Consider the following 14306-nt stretch of genomic DNA (forward strand, 5'->3'; position numbering starts at 1 on the left):
CCGCGTGACAGAATGCAGCAGCCCACTGTCACGTCTGCTCCCGCTCTTCCCTTCCCCTGGCGCTTGAGGGCGCCAGATTACCCTGCATCACACGCTCCTGCCATCCATCACCCACACCTGCCTTCCCTCTTCACTCGCATCAGCATTATTGGACTCACCTGGACTCACTTATCTCCTGTTTATTTCCTCCCCTATATTTGTCAGTTCCCCAGCTCTGTTCCCCGCTGCTGCATTGATTGTTTTTGTCTTTAGTTTATTGATGCTGTTCCTGTCTCGTCTCTGTCCGTTATAATTAAATGTTTTACTCCCCATACCTGCTTCGTCTCTCCAGCGTCAACACATGTGACAGAATGCAGCAGCCAACATACGAAGCATCGGGGAGTACTGGTGTTCCGGTTGGAATGGTGGCAGCGGCTCTGGGTCGCCATCGATGGGACCGGGGGTACCTCAGCCAGCCGGTTGGGCTTTCACGCCCTGGCTGGCTCGAGAGGTTTCGTTTCCTCGGTTGGCTCGAGAGGTTTCGTTTCCAACAACATTTTTTGAAAACAACTTCCCTGAATAAACATCCCTGAATGACGGGTCACCACAGGATATGTGATTTAATTAGCTAGTTCTATACGTTCTCTTTCTTTCTCATACCCTTTATTTAGGGTTATATTCCACCGAAGTTGCATTACTTTTCAACGTTTTGTACAATAATTGTGTAGTAGTACACCACCAATACATTGGTTAATCAACCAAACATTTTGCGTTTTTTATAGAGGTTACCAAGCTTTCTTATTTTCGGGAAATGAAACCGAAAGTTCTTATATATGCTCTGCTGAAACGGAATTGGTTAGATCGGCATATAATGCTGGCATGATCTGACAGGACGTTGCTACAAAAAGTTTCAGCACCCATTTTTGATTTTAAATTAGCTCTTTAGTTCTGAAGATGTCAATATTCAATTACAAGGAGCGTTATGGTTGCCGAAAGCTGTTGGCGATGATGACAAATGATGACATATCCTCACTTCGATTTACTGTCACTAACAAAAAGAAGGATATTTTCGAGAGTACATCAGGTAGGGTCGGGAGTCCAAGTTTTTTCATCCTTCATTGAAGCTAGAATCCTTAGTTACTACATCCATATTTGGACTTATACATTAATTCTATATACCCATTGATTCATGAAGAATATAACTTAAATGCCCCATGAGCGTAGTTAATCAGAAACCAAAGTACAAGTGTGTTTTACTCTGATGTTTGTAAACGATGTAAATGTCAACAGAAACTGTATAGCCTAAAACTATCATTTGATATCATGGATGGTCAGTACTTGCATCCATAGATCTGAATTTGTGAGTGGTTACATTTCTCCGGGGTGTCAGATTTGTATTTGTTTCGTTTAACGATTCTAGCTTTAAAAACACATCTGTATTAAAACATGTGAATACATTGTTATACAATTCATTAATTTAGCCTGCAATTGGTTTTAGAACATGTGGATAAAATGTACTTTCTTAGCTCCATGTATTGAAGGTAGACTCAGCAATATCTTCATAGCAGGGTGACTGTTTGCAGACATCAACAACAGAATTCACATACGTGCCATTGCCAAGATTGCCAGACAGTTATTGTTCCCTACCTTGAGGCATACCCTATACTCACATCACCAGATAAATCATGTTTGATGACTTTGAAACCATGAGTGTGTTCAGAATGTGCCGTGTTGTAAAAAAGTATTTCCATAATATACCAATGAATATCCAGTGGTGGTGTGAAAAGCTTTATCTGTAATTGTGCTGCTCAGATATGTGATATCTCATTAGAGTCCTTTGGGTCATATTCTTATGTTACAGAATCAATGAATACCATCCTTTCAAACACAGAGAATGCAGAGGCATTCCTGAAACGCAGGAAAGTTCAACGTGACTTCATATTCAGATACCTGACGGAGGACGAGGGGGTTGTGATACCCAAAAGCAGCAACAAAGACCAGCTAGTGAAGAAGGCCCTTGAGATCTGGACTATTAAGAAGGTATTTTTAGAGCAGATACATTTATTCACTTGGGGAACTAAGAGGTAAGGTAAATAAACCACTTTCTATTGTCTCAATTATCTTCAGGTGCGTCCACAAGATGTCTGCTTCAGTGCTTTAACAAGAGCAGCAGATTCTCAGATAGGAATGAGGTTTCCAACAGCACATGTCCCCCCTCAGCCTGTCTACTCTAAGCCGCACTACACATCCCAGGTAATAATAATATCAATCCTAATCCTGTGGCATGAAGTAATGCAGTGTAAAAAGTATTTTGTATTGTAGCGAACAAAGAAATTTCACCTCAGTTCTTAGAAATGCGAAGCTTTGGCCAGAACATTTATTCCATTTTTTAAAGAGATATGTTCTTGTCTGTAGATGTTGGACCTTCAAAGCCCAGCAGCTGAGACCAATCCAGGACCAGCTGTGACTATTCTGAGACAAATTGAGACCAGTTTGAGACCAATTGGTCTGAGAACAAGTGAGAGCGTCTCTGTTTCCTCTGAGGCGACATACAGTGGTGGCTTTGACCACCTGGCCTTGGCCAGACAGTTTTGTCAGTGGTTCTTCAAGCTTCTCAACAGTCTGAACCCCTCCCTGGGCCAGCCTCCTCAGGAGTGGGGACCACAACACTTCTGGGCGGATGTGAGGCTACGTCTTCTCTCCAGCGCCGGAGAGCAGTATACAGAGGAATACGAAGGAGCAGCAATGACCAGCCTGCGTCTCCTGGCCCTGGTGAGGGACGAGAGGCTATTGTTGAGCCCCAACCTGGAGCCTAGTGGCCTGAAGGCCCTGTCCTCCCCCCACGGCCTGGCGCTGGTTGCTGTGGCAGGGACCATCCACAGAGACAGAGAATGTATCGGCATTTATGAGCAGGCGTTTGGCTTGTTACGCTCCCCACTGGACCAGAACAAATGGAAGATCAAGTTCATGGTCTTGAAGGTGAAGGGCCAGGAGGCTCTCAGGGTGGGAGAGAACCTGCTGTCTCCAATATTAACATGGGATTCCAATGACCTGCAGCTCCTCTGTAGATGATGGGGGACCTGGTGTGATCGTCAGCAGGGGTCTTCAACCGAGGGTCCGCAGGTCTGGATGCTAACTATGGAGACATTTTAAGTTTCATTTAGCTTTATAAAATGGTACAGTACATTTATTATCATGTAATGCTTCATAAGTTGCCTACTTCTAGGTTTACTCATTGTCAGAAAATGACTATTTAACTGTTTTCTAGTTTCGTACATTTTCCCCCCAGCTAATCAATCATGATACTGTAATTGACCTCAGTAACTTCTGATCTATTTATTCTAATTATTTGTTGCCTTTATTTAGGAATGAAGTCATTGAGACCAAAATCTATTTTTTCAAGGGAGTCCTGCATAGATACACATTTTACATTATATCAACAAAGTCCAAAGGCTGTGAAAACTAGGCCACCACTCCCTTTTTCATTTGTGTTCTTTCACCCTCAATCTCTCTCTCCGTCGCGCTGTCCTCTCTCACTCTGTGTGAGAGTGTAGCCCATAGGCCTGGCTCTGTGTGGTAGGGTAGAGAATGCAGCAGTGACTGTGATTTTGGTTGGAAATGTTACATGTGGGTTATTCTTGGCATTCCCTGCAAAGGAACTGAGCTAGTTAATGTCTCTGTCGGTCGGGGCTCTGCGCTTTACTGGGCCATAGTTGTGGCAGAGGAAACCACCACGGCCATTGTTCTCTGGCTGTTCATCTCACAGAAAGAATAATAACAAGTTGCCTGCCTTTATGGCACTTGGCTTCCCTCCGTTTAATAAGCGGTTTGGCCCATGGAATGGCTCTGACGCAAGAGCTTAAAAGATACCTCTCAAAAACGACACATAATTGGTTAGTAAAGACCCTACTTAGTATTTCCCACCACACTTTAGCTGAGACAGGTATTAAAGTTCTCTCTACTGCCCAATATTCTCAACATACCAGTATCAATTATTAGTCTTAAAAAAAGTGATTTGTTTTCATATATTACTTTTAGCCTTTTCATGTTGGCATAAAAAAAGTGTCCATTGATAAAAATTCCATATCTTTTGAATGAGTTATCCACATTTCAATGTTTTGAAAGGTTTTCTCATTACCATACTAACATGACGTCATAATTTGTGCTGCTAGCAGTTGCTACGGAAAGTTTCAGCACCCATTTCTGATTTTAAATGAGCTCTTTGTAGATGGCATGATTGAATTACAAGGAGCGTTATGGTTGCAGACAGCTGTTGGGGATAATGACAATGCATGACATATCCTCACTTTACTGTCACTAACAAAAATATGGATATTTTTCGAGAGCACATCAGCCAGGGTCAGTAGTCAAGCTTCGTTTTTTTTCTTGGTCATTAAAGCTGGAATCCTTAGTTTCTGTATCCATTTTTGACTTAGAAATGAATCATATCCCTTCTTGAAGAATATAACGCAGGCAGCCTAGTGGTTAGTGTTGGGCCAGTAACCGGAAGGTTGCTGTATTGAATCCCCGAGCTGACAAGGTAAGAATCTGTCCTCCTACCCCTGAGCGAGGCAGTTAACCCACTGTTTCCCAGGTACCGTGGATGTTGATTAAGGCAGCCCCCCGCATTGATTCAGAGGGGTTGAGTTAAATGCAGAAGACACATTTCAGTTGAATACATTCAGTTGGACAACTGACTAGGTATCCCCCTACCCCACCAGAACCCAAAATATAAGCAATGTTTATAAACGTCAACAAATACTGTATAGCCTCAACATGGTTAAGGACTATAATTTTGATGTCATGGGTGGTCTGTCTTTGCATCCATAGCTCTCTATGAATTTGAGAGTGGGTTTGAGGACCTTTTAACTGATGATTGTGTTTTACTTTTCGTGTATTGACGTGTTTATGGATGTCTATTATTGATGTGTATAGTGTGTGTTGATGTGTATGCAGGGCTCATCTGTAAAATAGACCTTGTTCTCAACATGACTTCTTGTCGAAATAAAGGTTGAATCAAAACAAGTAAATGGTGAGAGACTGTATGGTGGAACCATCATCCTTTCTCATACACTTTCTGCCAAACTGATGGTTTACTGGTGAAACGGAAGTTAATTCTTTAGATATAGTAAAACGTATCCTGTCTGTTTTTAACGTGGGTTGCTGTTTCATGCTGGTGTAATATATGAAATAGTATGACATTATATACCGGATAATTGTGTCCTAATATTTGAAATTATGTAATGTCATCCTGAAAGAATGAAACCGATCTTTGTTCCCCTTTCTGACTTTCAGATTGACAAAGTCCCAACATTCCACAAGGGGGCAGGCATGCTACATCAATGAGAATTTATATTTTGATCCTCAGCCAAGTCGAATGCTTTTAAAGCGATTACGTGGGGAAAGTAATCAATTCCTAAGCACAGCCTGGGCTACTTTATGTAAGCTGGCAGTGTCTTGTAGCCTAGATCGTGAACAAAACAGTCAATTTGAGAGTTTACCGTGAATTGTCTGCCATTAAATTAATAGGGTTGTAAACTATTGCCTTTCAAAGGTATGAAAACACATATTTGACTAGTTATTGAAGTGCCAGTGAAGTGGATTTATGTTGTAGAACTATAATCAATCAATCGGCAATATTTCTCAACGTTGAGTAACAAATCACATTAAGAGGTAAATTCAAAGTTTTTTTCAATGTGATTGCCGTCTTCGAAGTGCTACTCATTCAGAGCATTTCCAACATATACAAGCTTTGACAAACTATTGTTGAGAAGAATAGTATAAAAAATATAACAAACTTGTATAGGAAAAATGGGGGTTAGGGTGATGGTCAACTAAATTCTGGGCAAGGCCTCTATAGATTGACATATGATGTCACCTCTCTTCCTTTCTTCCCTTTATGTTAGCTAAATAAATGCATCTATTTACAGCTGACATACTTTTTCTGTTTCAGGGTAAATTGATGTGGACTAGATAGGCAGATATCAGAGTTTCTAACAGTGCTCTGTGCTGCGGCCCGGTGTAGTTTTACACTCACATGATTAGCTCGCATAAACACTGGAAACGTTAGACCACAGGGCAATGCACAGGATCCCAGGAAACAAACAGGCGAATAGTGAGAGGATCCCGTTGCTGTGACGGTTTAGTTTAGCATCAATTAACCCAAACAACATCTAGAACACTTTTTACAGGAAAATAACTGTGTATTTATAAAAGGGGAAAATACAGGGAGAAATGTACCTAAATAGATTAAGCTAACATGGAGGTTTCAATCAGAAGAGCTTAAAATAAACCAGGAAACAATCACTGCTCTCCATCATCCTATACAGTGGTTGAATTGGGGTGGGTGGGGCTGGTACGTTGAACCAGTAACTCAGATTTTCTACTGCTTGAATGCCAGCTCAAAATTGGTTAATCCACAATACATATCAGGGAGTATTAGTGTACAACTTTATTTTTCAACACACAGCCCTATAGAACATACAGCCCCATCCCACCATTTCCTCCATACTGCAGTGTTCCTCTCTGATAGCCAGGCCTTCACCACGTAGCGCAGGGCCCTTACGGTTCTCTCAGCTTGGCTCTAAATAGAGATGATCACGTTATCAGAGCGTTGCCAGGAGGTTGTCAGCTTGCGTTGGGCCTGCTGGCCATCCTGAACAGAGTGGCCGGTTGGCGGATGTGTGTTGATGCCAGCCTCCCAGCACCCGTCCTCCAGGACATCTGCAGCTGAGAGCTGCCTGCCCACGCTGCATCTTAATCCCCATCTCTCTCAGCCTCTCCAGCCTCTCCCTCCAGCCCTCAGCCCACTGCTCGCCGGTTTGTATTAATTGCCCTTGCCTCGCTCGCTGTTTGCTTCTGATTACACTCATTAATTTCAATTCCCAGGGAACCCAGCCGCCGATTTAGACACACACACACACAAACACACACACACACTATGACATCAGTGCCTGGACATTTGGATGCTATTAATTGTTATTAATAGCAGCAATGTTCGCTCCCCGCCTCTCTCTGTCTGAAAGTAGACTGCCAGCGTGAAGGGTGAAGATGGGTACTGACCCTATGACCTTATGTCCCTATGCCCATAGCCCAGCCTCGAGATACCCAGGAGGTGGCTCAGATCTGGACCCATGCTAAATCTATATTACCTTGAGAAGTATTCAATATCCTATATAACTACTGCTGTACACACCTTTTCTACTCACATACTGTCAATACTTTCTTAGAAAAAAAGGTGCTATCTAGAACCTAAAAGGGTTCTTCATCTGTCCTCATAGGTGAACCCTTTGAAGAACCCTTCTTAGTTCCAGGTAGAACCCCTTTGAGTTCCATGTAGAACCCTTTCCACAGAGGCTTCTACATGGAACCCAAAATAGTTCTACCTGTAACCAAAAAGGATTTTACCTGGAAACAAAAAGGGTTATCCTATGGGGACACCCGAAGAACCCTTTTGGAATTCTTTTTGAAGAGTGTACTCTCTATAGACACCATTCACACACACATATATTTATATTCCGGACTCTGGTCCGGAAGCTCATTTCCTGCAATTCTGTCAGTTTTCCAATGGGCTTTGTACTGCATATTTGAATACTGTATTCTTGACAGCTGTCTAATATTTTTGCTACTGTACATTGTATTTTAGTTACACCACTTATTTATAGGTATACTGGATTTTTGACATAGCTCACTCTTATAAACTCAGCAAAAAAAAAGCTGGACCCTGTCTTTCAAAGATAATTCGTAAAAATCCAAATAACTTCACAGATCTTCATTGTAAAGGGTTTAAACACTGTTTCCAATGCTTGTTCAATGAACCATAAACAATTAATGTGCATGCACCTGTGGAACGGTCGTTAAGACACTAACAGCTTACAGACGGTAGGCAATTAAGGTCACAGTTATGAAAACTTAGGACACTAAAGAGGCCTTTCTACTGACTCTGAAAAACACCAAAAGAAAGATGCCCATCTGCATGAAAGTGCCTTATGCATGCTGCAAGGAGGCATGAGGACTGCAGATGTGGCCAGGGTAATAAATTGCAATGTTCGTACTGTGAGACGCCTAAAACAGCACTACAGGGAGACAGAACGGACAGCTGATCATCCTCGCAGTGGCAAACCACGTGTAACAACACCTGCACAAGATCGGTACATCCGAATATCACACCTGCAGGACAGGTACAGGATGGCAACAACAACTGCCTGAGTTACACCAGGAATGCATAATCCCTCCATCAGTGCTCAGATTGTCTGCAACAGGCTGAGAGAGACTGGACCGAGGGCTTGCAGGCCTGTTGTAAGGCAGGTCCTCACCAGACATCATCAGCAACAACGTCACCTATGGGCACAAACCCACCATCGCTGGACCAGACAGGACTGGCCGGACTGACGAGTCGCAGTTTTGTCTCACCAGCTGTGATGGTCGGATTTGCGTTTATCGTCGAAGGAATGAGCATTACACCGAGGCCTGTACTCTGGAGCGGGATCGATTTGGAGGTGGAGGGTCTGTCATGGTCTGGGCCAATGTGTCACAGCATCATCGGACTGAGCTTGTTGTCATTGCAGGCAATCTCAACGCTGTGTGTTACAGGGAAGACATCCTCCTCCCTCATGTGGTACCCTTCCTGCAGGCTCATCCTGACATGACCCTTCAGCATGACAATGCCACCAGCCATACTGCTCATTCTGTGTGTGATTTACTGCAAGACAGGAATGTCAGTGTTCTGCCATGGCCAGCGAAGAGCTCGGATCTCAATCCCATTGAGCACGTCTGGGACCTGTTGGATCGGAGGGTGAGGGCTAGGGCCATTCCCCCCAGAAATGTCTGGGAACTTGCAGGTGCCTTGGTGGAAGAGTGGGGTAACATTTCACAACAAGAACTGACAAATCTGGTGCAGTCCATGAGGAGGAGATGCACTGCAGTACTTAATGCAGCTGGTGACCACACCAGATACTGACTGTTACTTTTTGACCCCCCCTTTGTTCAAGGACATATTATTCAATTTCTGTTAGTCACATGTCTGTGGAACTTGTTCAGTTTATGTCTCAGTTGTTGAATCTTGTTATGTTCATACAAATATTTACACATGTTAAGTTTGCTGAAAATCAACGCTGTTGACAGTGAGAGGACGTTTCTTTTTTTGCTGAGTTTATGTCTCCTGTTGTACATATCATTCTTTGTATATCTCGTGTAAATCATCCGGTGTATACTGTATATGTATAGATTGCATTTGGATTACTCTTACTCTGCTATTTGGTTGTTAATTGGATTCTTCTTGATTTTTTTAAAATGTTGTATTATTTTGTACTGTTTGACATTTTATTGCATTGTTAGGAGCTACATTTGCTAAACTGTGTACACGACCAATACTCTTTGACTTGATTTGAATGTAAAGCCATGACAAATGTTGTAGCTTTCTCTCTTTCGCTCCCTCTTCCTCCAGCTCTCCTCTCTCTCCTGCTGAGTGGAGGAGAGATTAGGACAAATGGAAAAATGGAAGTTTTAACAAATAATTCAGCTAAAAGTTATGATGTATAAGTAGGATGCAAGTTCCTGTGAGAGTGTGTGGGGGTAGCTACCACTCTGCTACAGCTGCCTTGCTACTTCTACAACTGTATCATCAACTGCTGGACTGTTCAACTACCACTCTGGCCCTGTTCTACTGAACCTACCAGCGGAAACTCATTCCCTGTATTTCGCCTACCAGAGGAGCAGGGAAAGTCTCACCTCCCACCCAGCTGCTGCTCCTCTCACTCCGTCACCTCACAGCCTGGGGCTTTCTGTGAAAACGAGTCTGCAGGAGTGATTCATGTTGCGGCTGTACCCTAACAGGCCTCCAGGGGGCAACACCTCAGGGGTCAGTGCTTTCTGCTCAAATCCCTTGCAGCCTGACTGACTTCCTCACACAACACAACCCACACACTGTAAGCCAATTAAAGAACAGAGCTTGGATGGAAAAATTCAAATGTTCCGTTCTCGATTTCCCAAGAGAAGAGTGCTATTTTTTTAAATCTTTTTTTTCAAGGGTTGTTTCGGCATTTCACCTATAGTGACTCAACAAACCGGATGAATGTCACAGTGAGTGGATGTGTGACATCTGGGACATCTTAGACATCTGGGACATTTCCTGCTTACCTCAAGACTGTTGGGGTACAACGTATCTCTTCAAGTCTCAGGCAAGGTTCCTCACCACTGAACCACCTCTATTATACTTGATTATCCTTTCAAGGGTTTTCATACTGTATCTGTCACTCTCCAGTACCTTTCTAAAAGACCAGATAAAGAGCTCAGATTGTCTCAGCTCTGTGGGTAGTAAAAGACAGAGGGCCTTCTGGGGGATGCTGGGGGATGTAGGCAGTTAGAAGGGAGGATATGTGATCTTGTAGAAGAGCATATTGATTGATAGCTGGCCCCATGGCTGGTTTGTGAGTTATGAGTTGTGTTCCCCCTAGTCTTCTGCTGTGCGATGGTGTTGGAGGCCAGACTGCTGCCCACAGGGCCTGGTAACACCAGTTAGAGAAAGGAGAGGAAATCAATAGCTGCCCTGTTCACTCAGAACCCAGCAGTGCATCTCAGTAGTCTAATAGTCTACGTTTCTCCTCTCCTCTCCTCTCCTCTCCTCTCCTCTCCTCTCCTCTCCTCTCCTCTCCTCTGTCTAGATATCTACATGCTGCTGCTGACATCCAGGAATGTTCTCATTCATCCTCATCATCCTCATCTCCTCCACCAGAAACCCTATTTCCCCAGAGGACCCTACCAAAACAGATCTCTCCCCCCCCAGCAAGCAGTGAGGGAGCTGCATGCCTCCATGGAGCATTTGTCAGTATGTCATTGTATAAGCCAGTTGGCACCGCAAGCTGAGAGGAGAACAGCAACCTGGTCTCTGAGCATTTAATATTATTCTGTAAGTAAAAGTAGTGATGGAGCCGGAGGGTAGGGATGCCGTCATATCGGCTCTCACCAATCATGATATATATTTTTTCTTTCAAATTGTTCGTAACTTGTTTTGTACATAATGTTTCTGCTACTGTCTCTTATGAACGAAAAGAGCTTCTGGACATCCGAACTGGGATTATTCACCTCAAATTGAACGAGGAGTTTTTCCAATGAGTCGGACGCGAGGGATATACCGCAGACACCCGACCAGGCCCCGATCCCTGTGATTCGCTGGTGAAGAAAACAGAGATTTCAAGGCAAAAGATCAGGGTGCCTTGCGAGGATCAGGCGACGAGTGGCTAATCTGCCTTTGCGTTCCGTTCTGCTAGTTAATGTTCAATCGCCGGAAAATAAATGGGATGAACTGAAAGCACGTATATCCTTCCAATGGGACATTAAAACTTTAATATTTTATGTTTCACCAAGTCATGGCTGAACGACGACATTAAGAACATACAGCTGGCGGGTTAAACACTCTATCGGCAAGATAGAACAGCAGCCTCTGGTAAGACACGGGGTGGGGGCCTATGCATTTATGTAAACAACAGCTGGTGCACGATATCTAAGGAAATCTCAAGGTTTTGCTCGCCTGAGGTAGAGTATCTCATGATAAGCTGTAGACCACACTATCTACCTAGAGAGTTTTCATCAGATTTTTTGTAGCTGTCTACATTCCACCACAAAGCAAGGTTGACACTAAAACTGCACGAAATGAGCTGTATTCCGCCACAAGCAAACAGGAAAATGCTCATCCAGAGGCGGCGCTCCTAGTGGCCGGTGACTTCATTGCAGGGAAACTTAAATCAGTTTTGCTGAATTTCTATCAGCATGCTAAATGTGCAACCAGAGGGAGAAAAAAATTGAGATCACCTTTACTCCACACACAGAGATGCGTACAAAGCTCTCCCTCACCCTCCATTTGGCAAATCTGACCAGAACTTTATCCTCCTGATTCCTGGTTACAAACATAAATTCAAGCAGGAAGCACCAGTGACTCGGTCTATAAAAAAGTGGTCAGATGAAGCAGATGCTAAACTACAGGACTGTTTTGCTAGCACAGACTGGAATATGTTCCAGGATTCTTCTGATGGCATTGAGGAGTACACCACATCAGTCACTGGCTTTATCAATAAGTGCATCGAGGACGTCGTCCCCACAGTGACTGTACGTACATACCCCAGCCAGAAGCCATGGATTACAGGCAACATTCACACTGAGCTAAAGGGTAGAGCTGCCGCTTTCAAGGAGCGGGACTCTAACCCGGAAGCTTATAAAAAATCCCGCTATGCCCTCCAACGAACCATCAAACAGGCAAAGCATCAATACAGGACTAAGATCGAATCGTACTACACCGGCTCCGACGCTTGTTGGATGTGGCAGGGCTTGTAAACTATTACAGACAATGAGGGGAAGCACAGCCGCGAGCTGCCCAGTGACATGAGCCTACCAGACGAGCTAAATAAGTTATATGCTCGCTTCGAGGCAAGTAACACTGAAACATGCATGAGAGCATCAGCTGTTCCGGATGACTGTGTGATCACACTCTCTGCAGCCGATGTGAGTAAGACCTTTAAACAGGTCAACATTCACAAGGACGCTGGGCCAGACGAATTACCAGGACGTGTATTCTGAGCATGCGCTGACCAACTGTCAAGTGTCTTCACTGACATTTTCAACCTCTCCCTGTCTGAGTCTGTAATACCAACATGTTTCAAGCAGACCACCGTAGTCCCTGTGCCCAAGAACACTAACGTAACCTGCCTAAATGACTACCGACTCGTAGCACTCACGTCTGTAGCCATGAAATGCTTTGAAAGGATGGTCATGTCTCACATCAACACCATTATCCCAGAAACCCTAGACCCACTCCAATTTGCATACCACAACAGCAGATCCACAGATGATGCAATCTCGATTGCACTCCACACTGCCCTTTCCCACCTAGACAAAAGGAACACCTATGTGAGAATGCTATTCATAGACTACAGCTCAGCGTTCAACACCATAGTGCCCTCAAAGCTAAGGCCCCTGGGACTAATCACCTCCCTCTGCAACTGGATCCTGGACTTCCTGACGTCCCGCCCCCAAGTGGTAAAAGTAGGTAACAACACCTCCGCCACGCTGATCCTCAACCCTGTTCACTCATGACTGCATGGCCAGTCACAACTCCAACAGCATCATTAAGTTTGCTGATGATACAACAGTGGTAGGCCTGATCACCGACAACGATGAGACAGACTATAGGGAGGAGGTCAGAGACCTGACCGTGTGGTGCCAGGACAACACCCTCTCCCTCAACGTGATCAAGACAAAGGAGATGATCCCTGGACTACAGGAAAAAGAGGACCGAGCACACCCCCATTCTCATCGACGGGGCTGTAGTGGAGCAGGTTGAGAGCTTCAAGTTCCTCGGCGTCCACATCACCAACAATCTAACATGGTCCAAGCACACCAAGACAGTCGTGAAGAGGGCACGACAAAACCTATTCCCCCTCAGGAGAAAGATTTGGCATGGGTCCTCAGATCCTCAAAAGGTTTTACAGCTGCACCACTGAGAGCATCAAATCAAATCAAATCAAATTTATTTATATAGCCCTTCGTACATCAGCTGATATCTCAAAGTGCTGTACAGAAACCCAGCCTAAAACCCCAAACAGCAAGCAAAGCATGTGAAAGAAGCACGGTGGCTAGGAAAAACTCCCTAGGAAAAAGTCCCTAGAAAGGCCAAAAACCTAGGAAGAAACCTAGAGAGGAACCAGGCTATGAGGGGTGGCCAGTCCTCTTCTGGCTGTGCAGGGTGGATATTATAACAGAACATGGTCAAGATGTTAAAATGTTCATAAATGACCAGCATGGTCAAATAATAATAATTATAGTAGTTGTCGAGGGTGCAACAAGCACGTCCGGTGAACAGGTCAGGGTTCCATAGCCGCAGGCAGAACAGTTGAAACTGGAGCAGCAGCACAGCCAGGTGGACTGGGGACAGCAAGGAGTCATCATACCAGGTAGTCCTGAGGCATGGTCCTAGGGCTCAGGTCCTCCGAGAGAAAGACAGAAAGAGAGAAAGAGAGAATTAGAGAGCATATTTAAATTCACACAGGATACCGGATAAGACAAGAGAAATACTCCAGATGTAACAGACTGACCCTAGCCCCCCGACACATAAACTACTGCAGCATAAATACTGGAGGCTGAGACAGGAGGGATCAGAAGACACTGTGGCCCCATCCGATGATACCCCCGGACAGGGCCAAACAGGCAGGATATAACCCCACCCACTTTGCCAAAGCACAGCCCCCACACCACTAGAGGGATGTCTCCAACCACCAACTTACCGTCCTAAGACAAGGCCGAGTATAGCCCACAACGATCTCCGCCATGGCACAACC

The 14306-nt window shown here is 44.4% G+C and overlaps 1 protein-coding gene across 2 annotated transcripts; it reads left to right on the forward strand.

Annotated features, from left to right (window-relative positions):
* Positions 1 to 495: 495 nt before the first annotated feature.
* On the forward strand, positions 496 to 5913 carry LOC106582055 (uncharacterized protein C3orf38). 2 transcript variants are annotated; one of them, XR_001323235.2, is made up of 5 exons: positions 496 to 1063; positions 1841 to 2019; positions 2107 to 2232; positions 2395 to 3102; positions 5275 to 5913. XR_001323235.2 is itself a non-coding variant. In XM_014164750.2 (4 exons), the coding sequence occupies exons 1-4, from the start codon at positions 934 to 936 to the stop codon at positions 3049 to 3051; spliced, it is 1092 nt and encodes a 363-aa protein (XP_014020225.1). In that variant the 5' UTR covers positions 496 to 933; the 3' UTR covers positions 3052 to 5004. The 2 variants fall into 2 exon arrangements, 1 of the variants encoding a protein (XP_014020225.1); XM_014164750.2 differs by lacking the exon at positions 5275 to 5913 and having other exon boundaries at positions 2395 to 5004.
* The last annotated feature ends 8393 nt before the right edge of the window (positions 5914 to 14306 follow it).

This window comes from Salmo salar, chromosome ssa21 (assembly GCF_905237065.1).
Source record: "Salmo salar chromosome ssa21, Ssal_v3.1, whole genome shotgun sequence".
In the NCBI taxonomy this organism is placed as follows: Eukaryota; Metazoa; Chordata; class Actinopteri; order Salmoniformes; family Salmonidae; genus Salmo; species Salmo salar.

Bases quoted from the DNA above. Each gene is read 5' to 3' on its own strand.
- LOC106582055 (XM_014164750.2), top strand. From the start codon at position 934: ATGTCAATATTCAATTACAAGGAGCGTTATGGTTGCCGAAAGCTGTTG. The intron at 1,064-1,840 runs GTAGGGTCGGGA...CTTATGTTACAG, and splicing joins TATTTTCGAGAGTACATCAG to AATCAATGAATACCATCCTT. The intron at 2,020-2,106 runs GTATTTTTAGAG...AATTATCTTCAG, and splicing joins AGATCTGGACTATTAAGAAG to GTGCGTCCACAAGATGTCTG.